The following is a 15,147-nucleotide window of genomic DNA, read 5'->3' as shown; positions in this document are numbered from 1 at the left end:
GGTGTATTATGCCACATTTAAAGAAAGCAGCAAAAAAACAAGTCAGCATCAGTCTTGGGTCCAGTGCTGTGGCCCAGGCTCCCTGGCTTATGTGGGTCCCTCTGTATACATCTAAATAAATAGTCCATTCTGAGCATAACCCAGTGCTCTGATGCCACACTGAAACTTGGGGCGTGGGGAGGAAACGTCTTACCTTCACCTTCATTGCCTTGTGTTTAAGAAGAAAGGATACAATACTACCATAAACATTAAAAAGTTTAAGAGGAAAAAGTTCCCCATGGAAATCTCAGCCAATGACTAATATGACTCATTCCCGAAGAGTTCCAGGTAACGAGCTCTGTTGTATAACTAAGTCTGGGCTTGGCGGCATCCTGGAAACTGGCACGAGCCTTTGAGAAAGTTTACACGGAGGGTGTCATGGCTATGGCAGGGACACTGATGAAATGGACTGGAACCCAAAGGTGATTTTTGAAGTTTAATGTGTGAATGTTGGATACTAACAAGTGTCATTCTCACCCAAATGCAAATGATCCTGAAGCACATAGTTAAAGCTCTTGAAAGGCCCACAGTTAATTGCCGTAAATAACTGGGTGAAGAGGACTTAACGTACACAGCAGCTCCCCCTCTGGATTTCCAGAGCTGCATAAAATAATAAGGATGCTTCATAATGTCTTTAAATCTGATTTGGCCTGTTGCCAGGCTGACCACCTAAAGAAGTCTCTTTCCCTTCTGGCCAGAACACCTCCTATAGCCAGAAATACCTCCTAGGGCTAGGTGACATTTCCTGGCCTGAAGATAGTTGACTCCTAGATTTTTGTGGTCATGGGACCAGGGTAGCCCAAGTCCCTTTGGGAAATAAACAAAGGCCTGGGCTTACTGCCTGGTACTTGCTTCCCTCCCTTTACCAAAGTATACCAGTCTGCAATCAGCTCACTTGTGGACTGGATGGGATCGGTTACTTACAGGCCCTGTGCCAAGGCCCTTCTAAGCCATGATTTTTAAATCTTGCTAAAATATTTCCTTAATGTCTAAAGCAAGGTTTGGCTTTGATCTATAGGTGATCTGATCAGACTGATTTGAGCTAGAAATAGTCAGATTTCTAATTTTAGTTCATTAACGTCTAAGAATTAACCCTAGGAGACTGTTGAAGAGCTTAAATTTGTATTCGACACACACAGATTTGTATTAGACACATACAAATGATTAAACAGATTTGTCTTTTTTTTTTTAAGAGACAGTGTAATGTCTTAGGAAAGTCTGTGCATCACGTAATATATTTCCATTTCTCATGCTTGACCTACAGTAAGTCTGCCGTTTTGTTCCACAGGTGTATTACAACACGGATGATGAACGAGAAGGGTAAGACACTCAGGCTTTTCACTTCAACACCCAAAGTCAGTTCCTGTTGGTAGAAATGGGTTTCCAAGCACAGGATAATGGGACAGGGAGTGGGCATGTCCTTTCAGCCCCAGACTCAGAGCTAGAGAAGCCTTGACTCCAAGAATTGTCTGGGAGAAGCCTGGAAGTACCGTTCTCCTTCCAAGTTTCTTTTTTATTTTTATTTTTGGCCGCACCTCACAGCATGTGAGATCTTCCCTGACCAGGGATCAAACCTGTGGCCCTTGCATTGGAAGCACAGAGTCTTAACCACTGGACTGCCAGAGAAGTCCCCAAGTTTCTCTTTACCCCTCTCTCCTTCCTATGATCTGCCTTTGAAGTGGTACATCTCTTTGATTCCACCCTTTCACTGCTAATCCAGTTACTGAAATCTTTGGCCCCAACACAAGATCGAGTTGAGCTCAAGGCAGGAGCTAAGGAGACAGCCTGTCCTCCTTTCTGTGCTACCTGGACCCCCCTCCCCATCCCCGCACATCCCTCACGCTGGAGGGTGAGCTGCCTGGGCCAGTGGTGAGGCTGGTTCAGATGGGGGCTAGGAAGATTGAGAACCTTGTCACTGTCTTCAGGACTGTAGGGAAGAGAGGGTTTACACAGGGGCATTGAAGGCTCCCAGTGTCTTGGGTATCAAGTCGCTGCATACTGCTTTTCTGTTCATTAACTCATTGTGTAGATTCCTAGAATTTTGGAGGCAAAAAGGAACCTTCAAGGTCATTTAGCTGATCCTATTCCCAGGCAATACAGTGCAATATACCACATTTTTGATAGGGGGTCAGCCAACTTCTACTTGAATGTTCCCAGTGATGGGAATATTCTGACTATTCTCATTGTAGGAGATAGCTCATGACGCTATTGGACAATTCCAGCTCCAAAAAGTTAGTTTGTGGAACCGATGTTGCCTTCTTTTGACTGATATGCGTTGGCTGTAGTTCTTTCTGGATGAGTCTCAACCTTTCCTCCTCATTCACATGTCATTTTACCTCTCAACATCTTAATTCTCCCGCCAGGGGGTACCACCAGATTTGTTACTGGTCTCCTTAAAATTGGCTCTCAGAAGTACACGTGTTCTGAACCACATGAGTTGGAGATTATATTGAGATCATTTCTTTTTGCCACCTGGATGCTGTACTACATTCAATTTTCATCATGTTACACCACTTACAACTAAAATCTTGGTTTGCACTAATTACATGGGTATAACTAAACTCTCTAGATAACTGTTTTTCAAACTATGGTCAAACCAGGGCTTCCCTATTCTTAAGCAATATTTCCTTGTGCAACATTTCAAAATGAAGTCAAGTGGAACAGATAGTCCTGGGTTCTTTTCCAAAGCAGAGCTTGGTAAACTGTAGCCTAAGGGCCAAATTGAGCGCCCCCCACCGCCCCTGCCCCACTGCAGCACGCCACTTCTTTTTGTACTGTCTGCATATTTTCAAATGGTTGAAAAAGTCCAAAAGAAGAATAATATTGCATAACATTTGAAAATTATGAGATTCAAGTGCACACAGTCACATTTAATTGGCACGCAGCCACATGAACGCCTTGTCTCTGGCTGCCTGGGTGCTTCAATAGCAGAGCTTCAGCAGAGCTCAGTAGAGAGACGCTGTTGTAGTTGCAACAGAGACTGTCTAGCCTGGAAAGCCTAACTGTTTACTTTCCAGGGGAAGTGTGCCACCCTCTGTCCTAAAGGATAGAGAATCTCAAAAGAGACTAATAATTCCCTAGTTGGTCAGGAGCAGAGCCTCATCCAGGATCTGACCTCCAAATTCTGAGTTCCAAATTTTCTAAATACCTAGTTATATTGTTCTCTTTTTATCTTGGTGAAAGTGAAGTGAAAGTGAAGTTGCTCAGTCGTGTTCGACTCTTTGCGACCTCATGGACTGTAGCCTACCAGGTTCCACCATCCACGGGATTTTCCAGGCAAGAATACTGGAGTGGGTTGCCATTTCCTTCTCCAGGAGATCTTCCCAGCCCAGGGATTGAACCCGGGTCTCCTGCATTGTAGGCAGACGCTTTACCGTCTGAGCTACAGAGGTCGTATATTCCAGCGGCAGGAATGAACAGGAACAATTAGCACCAATCACTTCTACTCTGTTGTTCACTTGGTTCACAAAGGACAGGGTGGCGTCATGGAAGGAACGATGACTCTGAGCCAGGAAGCCCACGTTCTCCTCCTGGGCTGCTGCTCCCCAGTGGGAAGCCTGGGGCCGGGTCCCTGACCTCTGGACTTTGGTGTTCTCCATTGTAAAAGGAAGATTTTGTAGAAGAGGATCTGTGAGATCTCTCCTGAGGAAACTGAGGATCGGGGGATCTAGTCTCCATCTCCATCTGACCCCTAGTTCCTGGAAGACCCTTCTTGCCTTGATCCTCTGTCCACACTCATCCCCACTGGGATGCCCACGTTCCAGCCTTCCATGAGGTCCCCTCATGTTTTGCGTTTCTGTGGCTCACATACTGCATTCGGGATACAGGGTTTCTTGGTGAACTTGGGCATCCTTAAGTCTGGAAAAACAGTGATTTCCTTCCAAGAACTTGCCATCGCCTGATGCCACATGGGGCACTCAGACCACAATCCTCTCTCAGAATTTCTCTTATTTTTGCTTCTTCTCAAAGGCATGCCACTAGCTCCTGTGGGCCCATCTTGTATAATCTCCTCAAAGGCTGGTAGGTGGGTTTAGTCCCTAAGTCACATCCGACTCTTGCAACCCCATGGACTGTAGCTCACTAGGCTCCTCTGTCCATGGTCTTCTCCAGGCAAGAATACTAGAGTGGGTTGCCATTTCCTTTTCCAGTGGATCTTCCCCAACCAGGGATCGAACCCATGTCTCCTACATTACAGGCAGACTCTTTACCAATGAGCCACCAGGGAAGCCTTAAAGACTGAGTCTTTAGGAAAATAAAAGCCAGAAGAAGACAAATGTAGAGAACAGCAAGTCTGAATTTGGTTCCATCACAGCTCGGAGAGTCAGCCCTCCAAAGTGACTTCACTCATCAGCCTCTGAATGACTGGAGCAGAGGGCCATGCCTCTCCTCTCAGAGATGCTGCCAGACCAAACCCTGAGCTTGCTTACAGTGTTGCTGAGCAGGAGGTGTTATCTTCCACCCAGAACACTTTGGCCAAAATTCAATGCACTTTGGAGATATTAGAGATTGTTGACCAATCACCAGTGAGTATATTTAATCAACATAATATTAAACCTAAGTATTCATCATGCTGTGTTCATCAGCACAAAATAAAGTTCTTCCAGAATTCTGCCCTATTTCTCTTAAAGGAGCAATTTCCTGGAGGACCAAGCACTTTTTTTTTGATGAGGTTCTCAGGGATGCTAAGCAAACCATGAGCTGTAGGACATGGTGGGCTATGTCTTAACCACATATACACAGGTGATTACAAATATAGGACAGTTTCCCCAGGAGAATATGAAAACATAAACTAAAGCTCTGGGGCCACCTTGAATAGGTAAACTTTTTTGAATATAGCCAAAAGAATCAACACTCTGTTGATACTTTTGTTGTTGTTGTTAATTTACTTTGTTTAACATGCATTTAAAAAGTAACATAATTTAGAAATATCTCACATTTTGTGAAACTTTTATTCGAATTCTTCACAATTCATGACATCCGTATCTTTCTCATTCTTCAAGTTACTTTTTATGTCATCTCATACTATATATCAAGGCAGTTCTCCGCTACCTTCAAAGTTGAGATACAGAACTTAGAAATTCTGTCCTAAGTCACAAATATTGACTCTTGTAATATTAGTTACATAAGTGACTGCTGCCATGTTGCCTCTTATTTTTAAATTTTGTTTTTAATTAAACTCTTATTTCAAGATAATCATTGATTCACATGCAGCTGTAAGAAACCCACCCCCTTTTCTTTTCTTTTTTTTTTTTTTGCCACACTGCACAGCCTGCAGGATCTTAGTCTCCCCAACAGGGATTGAACCCAGGCCCATAGCAGAGAAAGCGCCAAGTCTGAACCACTGAACCACCAGAGAATTCCCAGGACCATCTCCTTTTCAACGGATATATTTTTACTTTTACTGTTAGATATTGCAGTTAAAAAAATCCACCCAGTAATATTCAAATCTGCATCAGATACACAAGGGAGATTTTTAGAAAATATTTAAGAAAATGAAAATCATCTTTACCATCCCTTAGCGTAGCAGATTTTTATCAGTTTCTTATATTAGTTCCGGTTATTCTTGTACTAGTTAGCCATTTTGCAAATTGGAAGATTTGAACTAAATACTCATAAAACTGAGCTTTACCTCCTTTTATAAATTTAACCTACATTTACCCTTTCTGTTGCTCTTCATTCCTTTATTTCTGTGTTTCTTTGGGATCCTTTTCCATTGTTTTTTTTAATTGTGTTTGATTTCTTTTTTCTTTCTTTATTTTTAATTGGAGAGTAATTGTTTTCCAATATTGTGTTGGTTTCTGCCATAGAGCAACATGAGTCAGCCATAGGTGTACATATGTCCCCTCCCTCTTGAACCTCCCTCCCATCTCCTACCCCATCCCAACCCTCTAGGTTGTCACAAAGTATTGGTTTGAGCTCCCTGATTTATACAGCAAATTCCCACTGGCCATCTGTTTTATGTATGATAGTGTATATGTTTCCATGCTCCTCTCTCAGTTCGGCCCACCTTCTCCTTCTCACTGTGTCTGCAAGTCTGTTCTCTATGATTGCGTCTCCACTGCAGCCCTGCAAATGGTTTCATCAGTACCATCTTTCTAGATTCCATATATATACAACATTTGTTTTCCTGACTTACTTTACTCTGTATAATAGGCTCTAGGTTCATTCACCTCAATTAGAACCGACTCAAATGCATTCCTTTTCATGGCTGAATAATATTCCACTGTATACATGTACCTCAACTTCTTTGCAAATTCATCTGTTGATGGAAATCAATCCATGTGATACACCATGTCAACAAAGTAAAACATAAAATCATTTGATAATCTCAAAAGAGGCAGAAACAGCTTTTGACAAAATTCAGCATACATTTATGATAAAAACTCTTTAAAAAATGGGCATAGAAGGAATCTATTTCAACATAGTAAAGGCCATATATGATACACCCTTAGCAAACATTATTCTCAATGGTAAAAAGCCAGAAGCATTTCCTCTAAGTTCAGGAATGAGACAAGGTTGCTCACTCTCACCACTGTTACTCAACACAGCTTTGGAAGCCCTAGCCGCTGCAGTTAAAGCAGAAAAAGAAATAAAAGGGATCTGGATTGGAAAAGAAGAAGTAAAACTCTCACTGTTTACAGATGACATGATACTATACTTAGAAAACCCTAAAGATACTATCAGAATTACCAGAGCTAAATTGGTGAATTTAAGTCACAGAATACAAAATACGTCAAACGTCACTTGCATTCCTATATACTAACAATGAAAAATCAGAAAGAGAAATTAAGGAATCAATCCCATTTACCATTACAACAAAAAGAATAAAATACTTAAGAATAAACCTACCTAAGAATACCAAAGAGCTTTCCATTATTTATTTATTTGGCTACACAGCCTGGGCGAGCTTAGTTCCCTCACCAGCAATCAAACTGGGGCCCCCCGAATTGGAAGTGCAGTTTCTTAACCAACTGGACCACCAGGGAATTCCCTCACCATCTTTTAAATTTTGTTTCCTTTTAAACTTTTTATTTTATATTGGGGTATAGCAGAGTAACCATTTTGTGATGGTTTCAGGTGAACAGCAAACGGATTCAGCCATACATACTCTCCCCAAACCTTCCCTCCCATTCAAGCTGCCACATAATATTATACATGCTGCTATATTAAAATAGATAATCAACAAGACCTACTGTATAGCACGTGGCACTCTGCCCCACCATTTTTCAAAAACTGAAATATAGTTGGTTTACAATGTTGAGTTAGTTTCTGGTATTTGGCAAAGTGATTCAGTTATATATGGGCTCCTTTTCCTGTTGCTAGAAGAATTCTGTTTAATTGTTCTTTCATTATGGAACTTTTGGCAAAGAATTCTTTCATATTTGTTTCTTTGTTGTAAGCATTTTTATTTGGTCATCATTTTTCTAGCATATTTTTGTTTTATTGTCTTTGTGTCGTGCAGCTTAAGAATCTGACAAAGATCTAGGAAGGAATACTGCAGTGTCTGGCTCACTTCTCCTGCTTCTCTTCTCTCTGGAAGTTTTCCCATTAGTCCTGAATACCTTTGCACTCCTAAACACCAATTTCTGTTTCTCTAACACCATGAGATTGCCCAAAGCTGTGCAGACTTCTTTGCCCTTAAGTATGTGCCTCTGCTGGGATCACCATCCTCTGCTCCCAGTTGAGAAATGGCAGATGCTTCAGGGGAAAGCAGCTCACTGACTATCAGCCCACCTTGCTGCATTTTTCTCCTCTGGGATCTTAGCTCTCAGGTTCTGGCTGACTCAACAGTAGTCTCCAATACCTTCAATAAGATTAAATATTAACATATATATATACATACACACACACGCAGTTACTTAAGTTGTTCTTGGATGGAACATTGCTTGGTTTGCCACAACTGCAACATCTTAGCCACAAACAGAAATATCTGTATTTCCTCTTAAAATGATCCTTCTCGGGCCTACTGACCTAATTATTTACTGCTTTTAATTGTAAGCTCTTAACTACCATAATTGTTACTAAATATATGTGGGGTTTGTTTGCTTTTTGACTTTGGTTTGTTTTTACTGACTGTGTCAGATGAATTCTACCAAGACCCTGAACTAGCATTGATTAAAGTCATTTGGAAATGATAGATTCTTCCCCAAAGAGCGATTTGTTGTTGCAAATAAATTGAGATTCTACTCCATTATGTGAGAGCCTTTGTGAGGACTTGAACATAAGAGGACCTCCACTTTTCTGAGGCTAATAAAGGGTTGTGGTGGTGTTAGTCTCTCAGCTGTGTTCCACTCTTCGTGATCCCATGGACAGTAACCCACCAGGCTCCTCTGTCCATGGGATTCTCCAGACAAGAATTCTGGGGTGGGTTGCCATTCCCTTCTCCTGGGGATCTTCCCGACCCAGGGATTGAACCTGGGTCTCCCACATTGCGGGCAGATTCTTACCATCTGAGCCATCAGGGAAACCAACAAAGGGCAGGGACATTCATTTATTTAGGGCAGATGTGGTCGCCAGCCTACACGGGCCATAAGCAGAGCTGTGAACTAGACAAACTATGCCGCCATGGTGCCGGCAGCGCCTTTCTGGGTTTTATTCTGACACCTCCTCACTAGGTACTGATGTCTAGTGTGACCCAGCCTGACAGGTAGGGCTCAACATGGCCAAGTATGTCCAGAGACGCAGCCTCCAGACCCAGGCACCTTCCCAGTTTTTTTCCTGATGAAACAGCTAGCCTTTGTTAATACCTCAGGGACTTGCTCTCCCTGAAATTGACCCCATAAAACAATGGCTTCACACGTTGCTGGGTCTGGAGCCCCTCCACACGTTAACCTCACACACTGTGCCCAAAAGGTGTGGGTTGAAGGAAGAAGATTAGTATCAGAGAAAGCTCCTTCTCCTTGTTCTCATCCTTTTGTGGTGCAATCTACTGTAATTGAACAGGACATCAGGAGACCTGAAATCTGTGCTCTTCCCATCTATCAACTGGGCAGTCATTTCTGCCCTTCTTTTCTCACCTTGCCTTGAAAAGAAATGAAACCACTGAATTCAGACCACACAAGCTATTGACTCCCACTGGGTTTATAGATTTGGAAGTGTGAAAAAGCATCTCTGAACTCCTAAGAGAAATGTGGTTTATCCAAGATGTTATTTTAATGACAAAGTTTGTCATGGCTCAGAGTGGGGTGCTGTTAAAAGTCAACAGAACTGGAAAAATATAAATAAATCGTCCTTGGCGAGAAAAAGAAAATCACTAGTTAAGGAACCCTGACACAGCATGATTGGTGATAGTTCAGTCTGTTTACCCATTATTAACCTCCTGGTCACTGACTGCCAAGTCAATGAATTTTTAATCTTCTACTCCCAAGGTCATGGTCAGTCCAGATTCAAGACATGACAGAATAATATGACCCACTTTTATGATTTTAAAGAAAAGTGAGGGGAAGATAGAGGGAACAGGGCCCTTAAAACTCATTACCACCTTCAACTGGGACTTGACCTTGAGTTTTTCCTCTAGCTCTTTCCATGGTTTGATTACCATGGGATAAGACGGAATGCTGACTCTTAATATCATTTCTCATACTCTTACTCATCGTCATCTCAGTTTTATTGGGTACTTTATCATGAGGTTGTCCCTCAGAGCTGGGTTCTCTTAACAGCCTGATTCACTGTTTAGCTGCATTGCCCAGCATAAGACATGACAGCTGTGCCTTAGTTTGGTCATCACTGAATAGGGATAAGATTAGTTCTCGCCCTGCTGGCTCGCAGAGTGTTCAAGAGACTTAATTTACCAAGATGAAAAGTGCTTTATAGAAAGTGGTCTTCCTAAGGGCTGGTAGACATACTTTTGGACCATCTAGAGCAGCAATCCCCATCCTTTTTGGCCCCGGGGACTGGTTTTATGGAAGACGATTTTCTGTGCACCTTGGAGGAGGGGGGTTGGTTTTAGGATGGTTCAAGCGCATTATACCTATTGTGTACTTTGTTTCTATTATTATATCGGCTCCACGTCAGGTCATCAGGCATTAGATTCCGGAGTTTGGGGACCCCTGATCTAGAGTGTGATCTAGTTGACTTCCCTGGTAGCTCAGTTGGTAAAGAATCTGCCTGCAATGCAGGAGACCCCAGTTTGATTCCTGGACTGGGAAGATCCCCTGAAGAAGGTATAGGCTACCCACTCCAGTATTCCTGCCTGGAGAATTCCATGGACAGAGGAGATTGCATGGGATTGCAACGAGTCAGACATGACTGAACGACTTTCACAGTCACAGATCTAGACTCTGAGATGGTCAATTAAAGGCTTGTTGGTTTAATAATTTAAACCGTTAGAATTAATAGAAATGCCGTTTGGACAGTTTTACCCCACGTGCTCTTTCTACCACTGGATCCCAGCATTAGCTCCACTTGAGAATTGAGGAAATAAAAGCTTCTTAATGACAGTGATGCCAGTAGAGGTTTGGTTTTGAAACAGAGTTTTATATTATTAATGTCTTGGAAGCTTGGGATTGATACAATGTCAGTCTCCAATGCAGGAAGTTTTTCCAACTTTGGCCCTTAATTTGGACTAGAGAGGTAGTTTGGACTATTTGCCATATGATGGTAAATGGGAACTTTGAGCTCTTTCAAATTGTCTGCCTTCTGTACTCTTTCCCCATATCTCTCTTCCTCAGATCTCTCCCTCGTTCATTTTCATGATCATCATGATGCATCTCTAATAACACTTCAGTTGTTCTTACAAAGTATCAGGCAACTCTATGAGTGCTTCACGTGTGTTGAATTCATTTACTTCTCTCAACAGCCTCCTTTTAAAGACAAGCAGGCTGAGTCTCAGGGCAGTTGAAGGACTTGTCCATGTGTTCATAGCTAGTAGATTGCAAAGCACGGGGTTATTATTTTTTTTAATTTTTATTGAAACATGGTTGATTTATTGTGTTGTGTTAGTTTCAAGTATCCAGCAAAGTGATTCAGTTATATATATAAGTTTTTAGAATCTTTTCCATTATAGGTTATTACAAGATATTGAGTAGAGTTCCCTGTGCTATACAGTAGGTCCTTGTTGGTTATCTATTTTAGATTTTAATCCCAAACTCCTAATTTATGGCCCCCCACTTTCCCCTTTGGTGGCCATAGCTTGTTTTCTTTGTATGTGAGTCTGCAAAGCAGGGGTTTAAACCACGGTGCTCGGTACCCAGAGTTCATGTCTTAACAATACCGCTGAGCTGCCTATCTATCCTTGCTTCATGTGCCTGGGTCCAGGAATCCCCAGAGAGATGAAAGTTTCCTGAAAACCTGCACCCACTCTCTTGAGGGCTTTAAGGACAGTAGGACGCCATGCAGGACCGTTTGCTCGGCATTTTGGTCAGTTTGGGTTGCTGTAACAAGACACCATGAACTAGGTGGCTCAGACAGCACAGTGTGCGTCTCACAGTTTGAGAGGCTGGAAGTCTCTAGAAGGAGAGACTGGAAGAGATCAGAATGCCAGTATGGCTGCCATCTGGTGAGGACCCTCTTCTGGCCTGCAGACCACCATCCTCTTGCTGTGTCCTCACATGGCAGAGAGAGGGCATCCGCTCCTTAAAAGATGCTCCCATCATGGGGGGCTCCACCCACAGGGTCTAATTGCCTCTGAATGCTCCCGCCTCTGAATACCCTTCTCCTGGGGGCTTGGGTTTCAGCCTCTGAGTCTGAGGGGACACACGTGCCAGCTGCGACTCTCAGCAGCGACGACTACTGTTCTTCCGAGTTCCTTTCTCCTGACAGCTCTCCCTTCCTTAGAAAGCCCGCAATGGACAGGGACTCTGGGAGGAAATGTAGAACTACCAGAACTTGCTGACTGGGGACCTGTGGGCCCTCAGGAAGAGGGGCTGAAACCCTCTCCTGGAGGAAGGGAGGGCTGGATCTAGGAATCCTCCAGCACTGCAGTCTCCTCTGTTGCAAGTGACGGAGCCGTGGAACAGCAGGATCTGAGGGCAACTTCATAACTGAGACCCACTGAGGCAGGCCTGGGGCCTTCCCAGGTGGCGCCAGAGGTAAAGAGCCTGCCTGCCAATGCAGGAGACATAAGAGATGTGGGTTCAATCCCTGGGTTGGGAAGATCCCCTGGAGGAAGACATGGCAACGCACTCCAGTATTCTTGCCTGGAGAATCTCACGGACAGGGGAGCCTGGCGGGGTCGCAAAGAGTCGGACATGACTGAAACGACTTAGCACGCATGCACGAGGGAGGCCTGTGCCCTTTCCAGACAGAGGTCATGCTCTGCCCTCGGGGCTGGCGAGAGGGTGCAGGACACCCAGATGCTAGCTAGATGAGAGGGGCTGGGTAACTTGGAGGGCATACAGACACAGGGCTCACATCGCCTCCCTAGCCCTCGACATTTGAGCAGGAAGGGGGTGAGGTGCAGGACAGAATGGGTGAAACCCAGTGGTCTCCCCTGGCGGATCTGTATTTAGGACAGGGAGAATGTCTCGGGGCCACGTGGTAAAGATATTGGGGTGTGTGTTCTGCCCCACACGCCCACTCGGGACCTGCAACCAGAAGGCGGGAGGTTGGTGCATGGATCCAGTTGTGACGAGGGATGGTATACACAATGGGAAAGGGTTTTTGTTGGCACCCCGCATACTTTAATGAATGAACACTTTCTCATCTTTTCTAGCAGCAGTGTCCTTGTGAAACGGATGTTCAGGCCCATGGAAGAGGAGTTTGGTCCAGCACCCTCTAAGCAGATGAAAGAAGAAGGGATGAAGCGAGGTACCGCTCCCCCTGGGGCCCTGCCCTCCTTGGCCTCGCTCTCATGAGGAAGAGTGGGGGATGGTTCACCCAGAAGAGCTCACATTCCATCCGGGCCCTGCGGTTCCGTGCTGGCCTGGAGATGCTCTTATTGACAAAGGAAGTCCACAGTTTCCTCCTTTGCTTTCCACCTTGCCTCTTTAAACACCCTAAGCAAACATTTATTCTTTCTGGGAGCTGGTTCTTTCCTTTACCTTGAGGGCAATGTAATGAACATACTGACTCATCCAGCAGTGAAATAGAAAGTTAAAAAGAAACCCGCGCTGTGTTTGACAATAGCCTCTCATAAGCACCAAGAGCTGAGACTTGTTCAATAGACGCCAATGATGGATCATGGCACAAGTAAATGAACCTATTTTCTGTGATATCACAACTTAACTCATTTTCTCTTGGTCAAGGATATTATTCCACTTCACCAAGAGGGTAAGAAAGGAAGCATGGGCATGTTAGTGTCTTGTTCAGCATCTTAGTGCTTTGCTGACCCACTGTCCTTCCTGGGAGTAAGAGGAAGGGGTGAAGGGGGGCGTACCCCGCACACTCTGCTGTAGCCAACACCAAGAGCTTCCAGAACTTCCAGCTTATGCAGCACTGGACTGTTAATGAGGCAGGTTGCTATACGCCCACCATCTGCACAGGCTTGAGGTTTTTGTTATTGAGAATTTTTTCCCCTATTTGTTAAAATGGGTTTGTACAGTGGTAAGAGCATCCCCTCTGCAGCCTCCCTCAGCCTTGTCACATTGAATGACCTTGGGAAGGTCCTCTGTGCATTGGAGTCCTCGCTTCTAAAGTGGGGACCACAAGGATACCTACATCACAGAATGAGGACTGATGAGTTAATGTATGTAAAGCACTAAACTCAAGTGCCCAGTGCATAGTAAGCACTCCATCTTCACTATTACTAGTTTTATTTGTAGGCCTGGATCTAGTTAAGGCATATTATCATAATTATGATTGAGTAATGAGCATTTCAGAATTCAAAGAGCATAAATACCTGAGTAGTGTTGATTGCAGTAGTAGTATTTAAACCTTTAAAGGGTTTTCAGATTTCCCAGGCTCACCATCAAATATTCGAGTCCATTTTGAGCTCTGTTCCTGCATGCCTTTTATATCTCATCCTTTAAAAGGAGGGCAGTGTTGTATGGAAATCAAGAATCACACAGGCCAAAGTGATTGCAGCTTAGATCCATAGTTAGTGAGTGTGACTGGTCTAAAGATTGTGTTTTTCAGATTATTTTGAGGTGGTGAAGTTAGCACAAAAATTGCCACCAGAATTTGTATTGGGCTGTGACGAGACACGGTTATGGCCTTTGAAACATCTCAATCGTAGGGACACATGAGGGCGCTGCAACCTTCCAGCAATAGAGAACTCCCAGGAGTGGCTTGTCTTTGGAAAAGGGCTGTGGAGTGCCTGAGCCCCTCTGCCAGGACTCCTACTCTGAGCTGGGCTTTGATGAGCACGAGGAGCCGGGATCAGTGATGGTGCCCACTGTTTCTTTGTTAGAAGTTCTCCAGGAGAGGCAGTGACCGTAATTATCACCAATGCCACTGTTTGCTGCTTTGTCTTTGTGGCCATTTCTCAGGGTGGCTCCCTTGGAGTCACCAGGGGCTGGCCCCCCTTGGCTGGCTGCCTTTGTCTGTAGGAGGTCTTGGATGTGTGATGATGGTTATTGCTATCATTAGCGGAGTGATTATTATCCACAGACACACAGTTAATGAGAGCTGTCTCTCTGGGCAAGCCGTGGGGGTGAGCTGTAAGCCCAGCGCTGCCAGTGTGGCTGTCAACAAGCCCAGCAGGAGACGGTGACACAGTATGCAGCCGGTCAACCTGCCGCCACGCCCCCTTTAACCCTTTCCAGGGACTCCTGCAGCAGGAGTGGCAGCTGCACTATCTCAGATCCAGTGGAAGTGGTACTCACTTTAACAGAACATGGTTTGGGGTTTCCTTAGGGTACTGGAGATTACGTTTTTCTGTTGGGGGTCCATGGGAAGAAGTTACAGAACGTTTATCTGTGAGAGGCACCGGTGGGGTTTCTTGTTCTGTTTTGTTTTTTACTTAAAATTTCCCCCATCTAGTAGTAATTGAGGCCCTGTGGTCTAATTATTTCTCTCTGTGCTGCTAACATTGAGACCTCATACAGTGCCATTAGGTCACTAGATCATTGTAGCTGAAATGGGGGCTATCCAATATCGGAGATACTATTCTCCAATCTATTTCCTTGGTATTTTATTTTTATACTTGGTGAAGAGAAGAAACTGCAATGCTTACGGTTTTGTTTTTTTTCTTTCTGGGGCATCATACAGAAACTGAACCTCTGGCTGCAG

General features: G+C 44.1%; 1 protein-coding gene across 5 annotated transcripts in view; it reads left to right on the top strand.

The window, feature by feature from the left end:
- Positions 1 to 15,147, top strand: part of GRHL2 (grainyhead like transcription factor 2) — a 170,572-nt gene that overhangs the window by 138,450 nt on the left and 16,975 nt on the right. For 3 of the 5 annotated variants that reach the window (XR_009490532.1, XR_009490530.1, XM_002692794.6), the window contains exons 12-13: positions 1,328 to 1,359; positions 12,692 to 12,786. Coding sequence is in view for 2 of the 5 variants with exons in the window: in XM_002692794.6 (XP_002692840.1) it covers positions 1,328 to 1,359; positions 12,692 to 12,786 (127 nt within the window). In the remaining 3 variants the exon portion in view is untranslated. The remainder of the gene's footprint in view (positions 1 to 1,327; positions 1,360 to 12,691; positions 12,787 to 15,147) is intronic. The other 2 variants (XR_009490531.1, XM_025001874.2) reach the window with 1 other exon arrangement.

This window comes from Bos taurus, chromosome 14 (assembly GCF_002263795.3).
Source record: "Bos taurus isolate L1 Dominette 01449 registration number 42190680 breed Hereford chromosome 14, ARS-UCD2.0, whole genome shotgun sequence".
Classification (NCBI taxonomy): domain Eukaryota; kingdom Metazoa; phylum Chordata; class Mammalia; order Artiodactyla; family Bovidae; genus Bos; species Bos taurus.
This window is presented reverse-complemented; position numbering and strand designations above follow the sequence as displayed.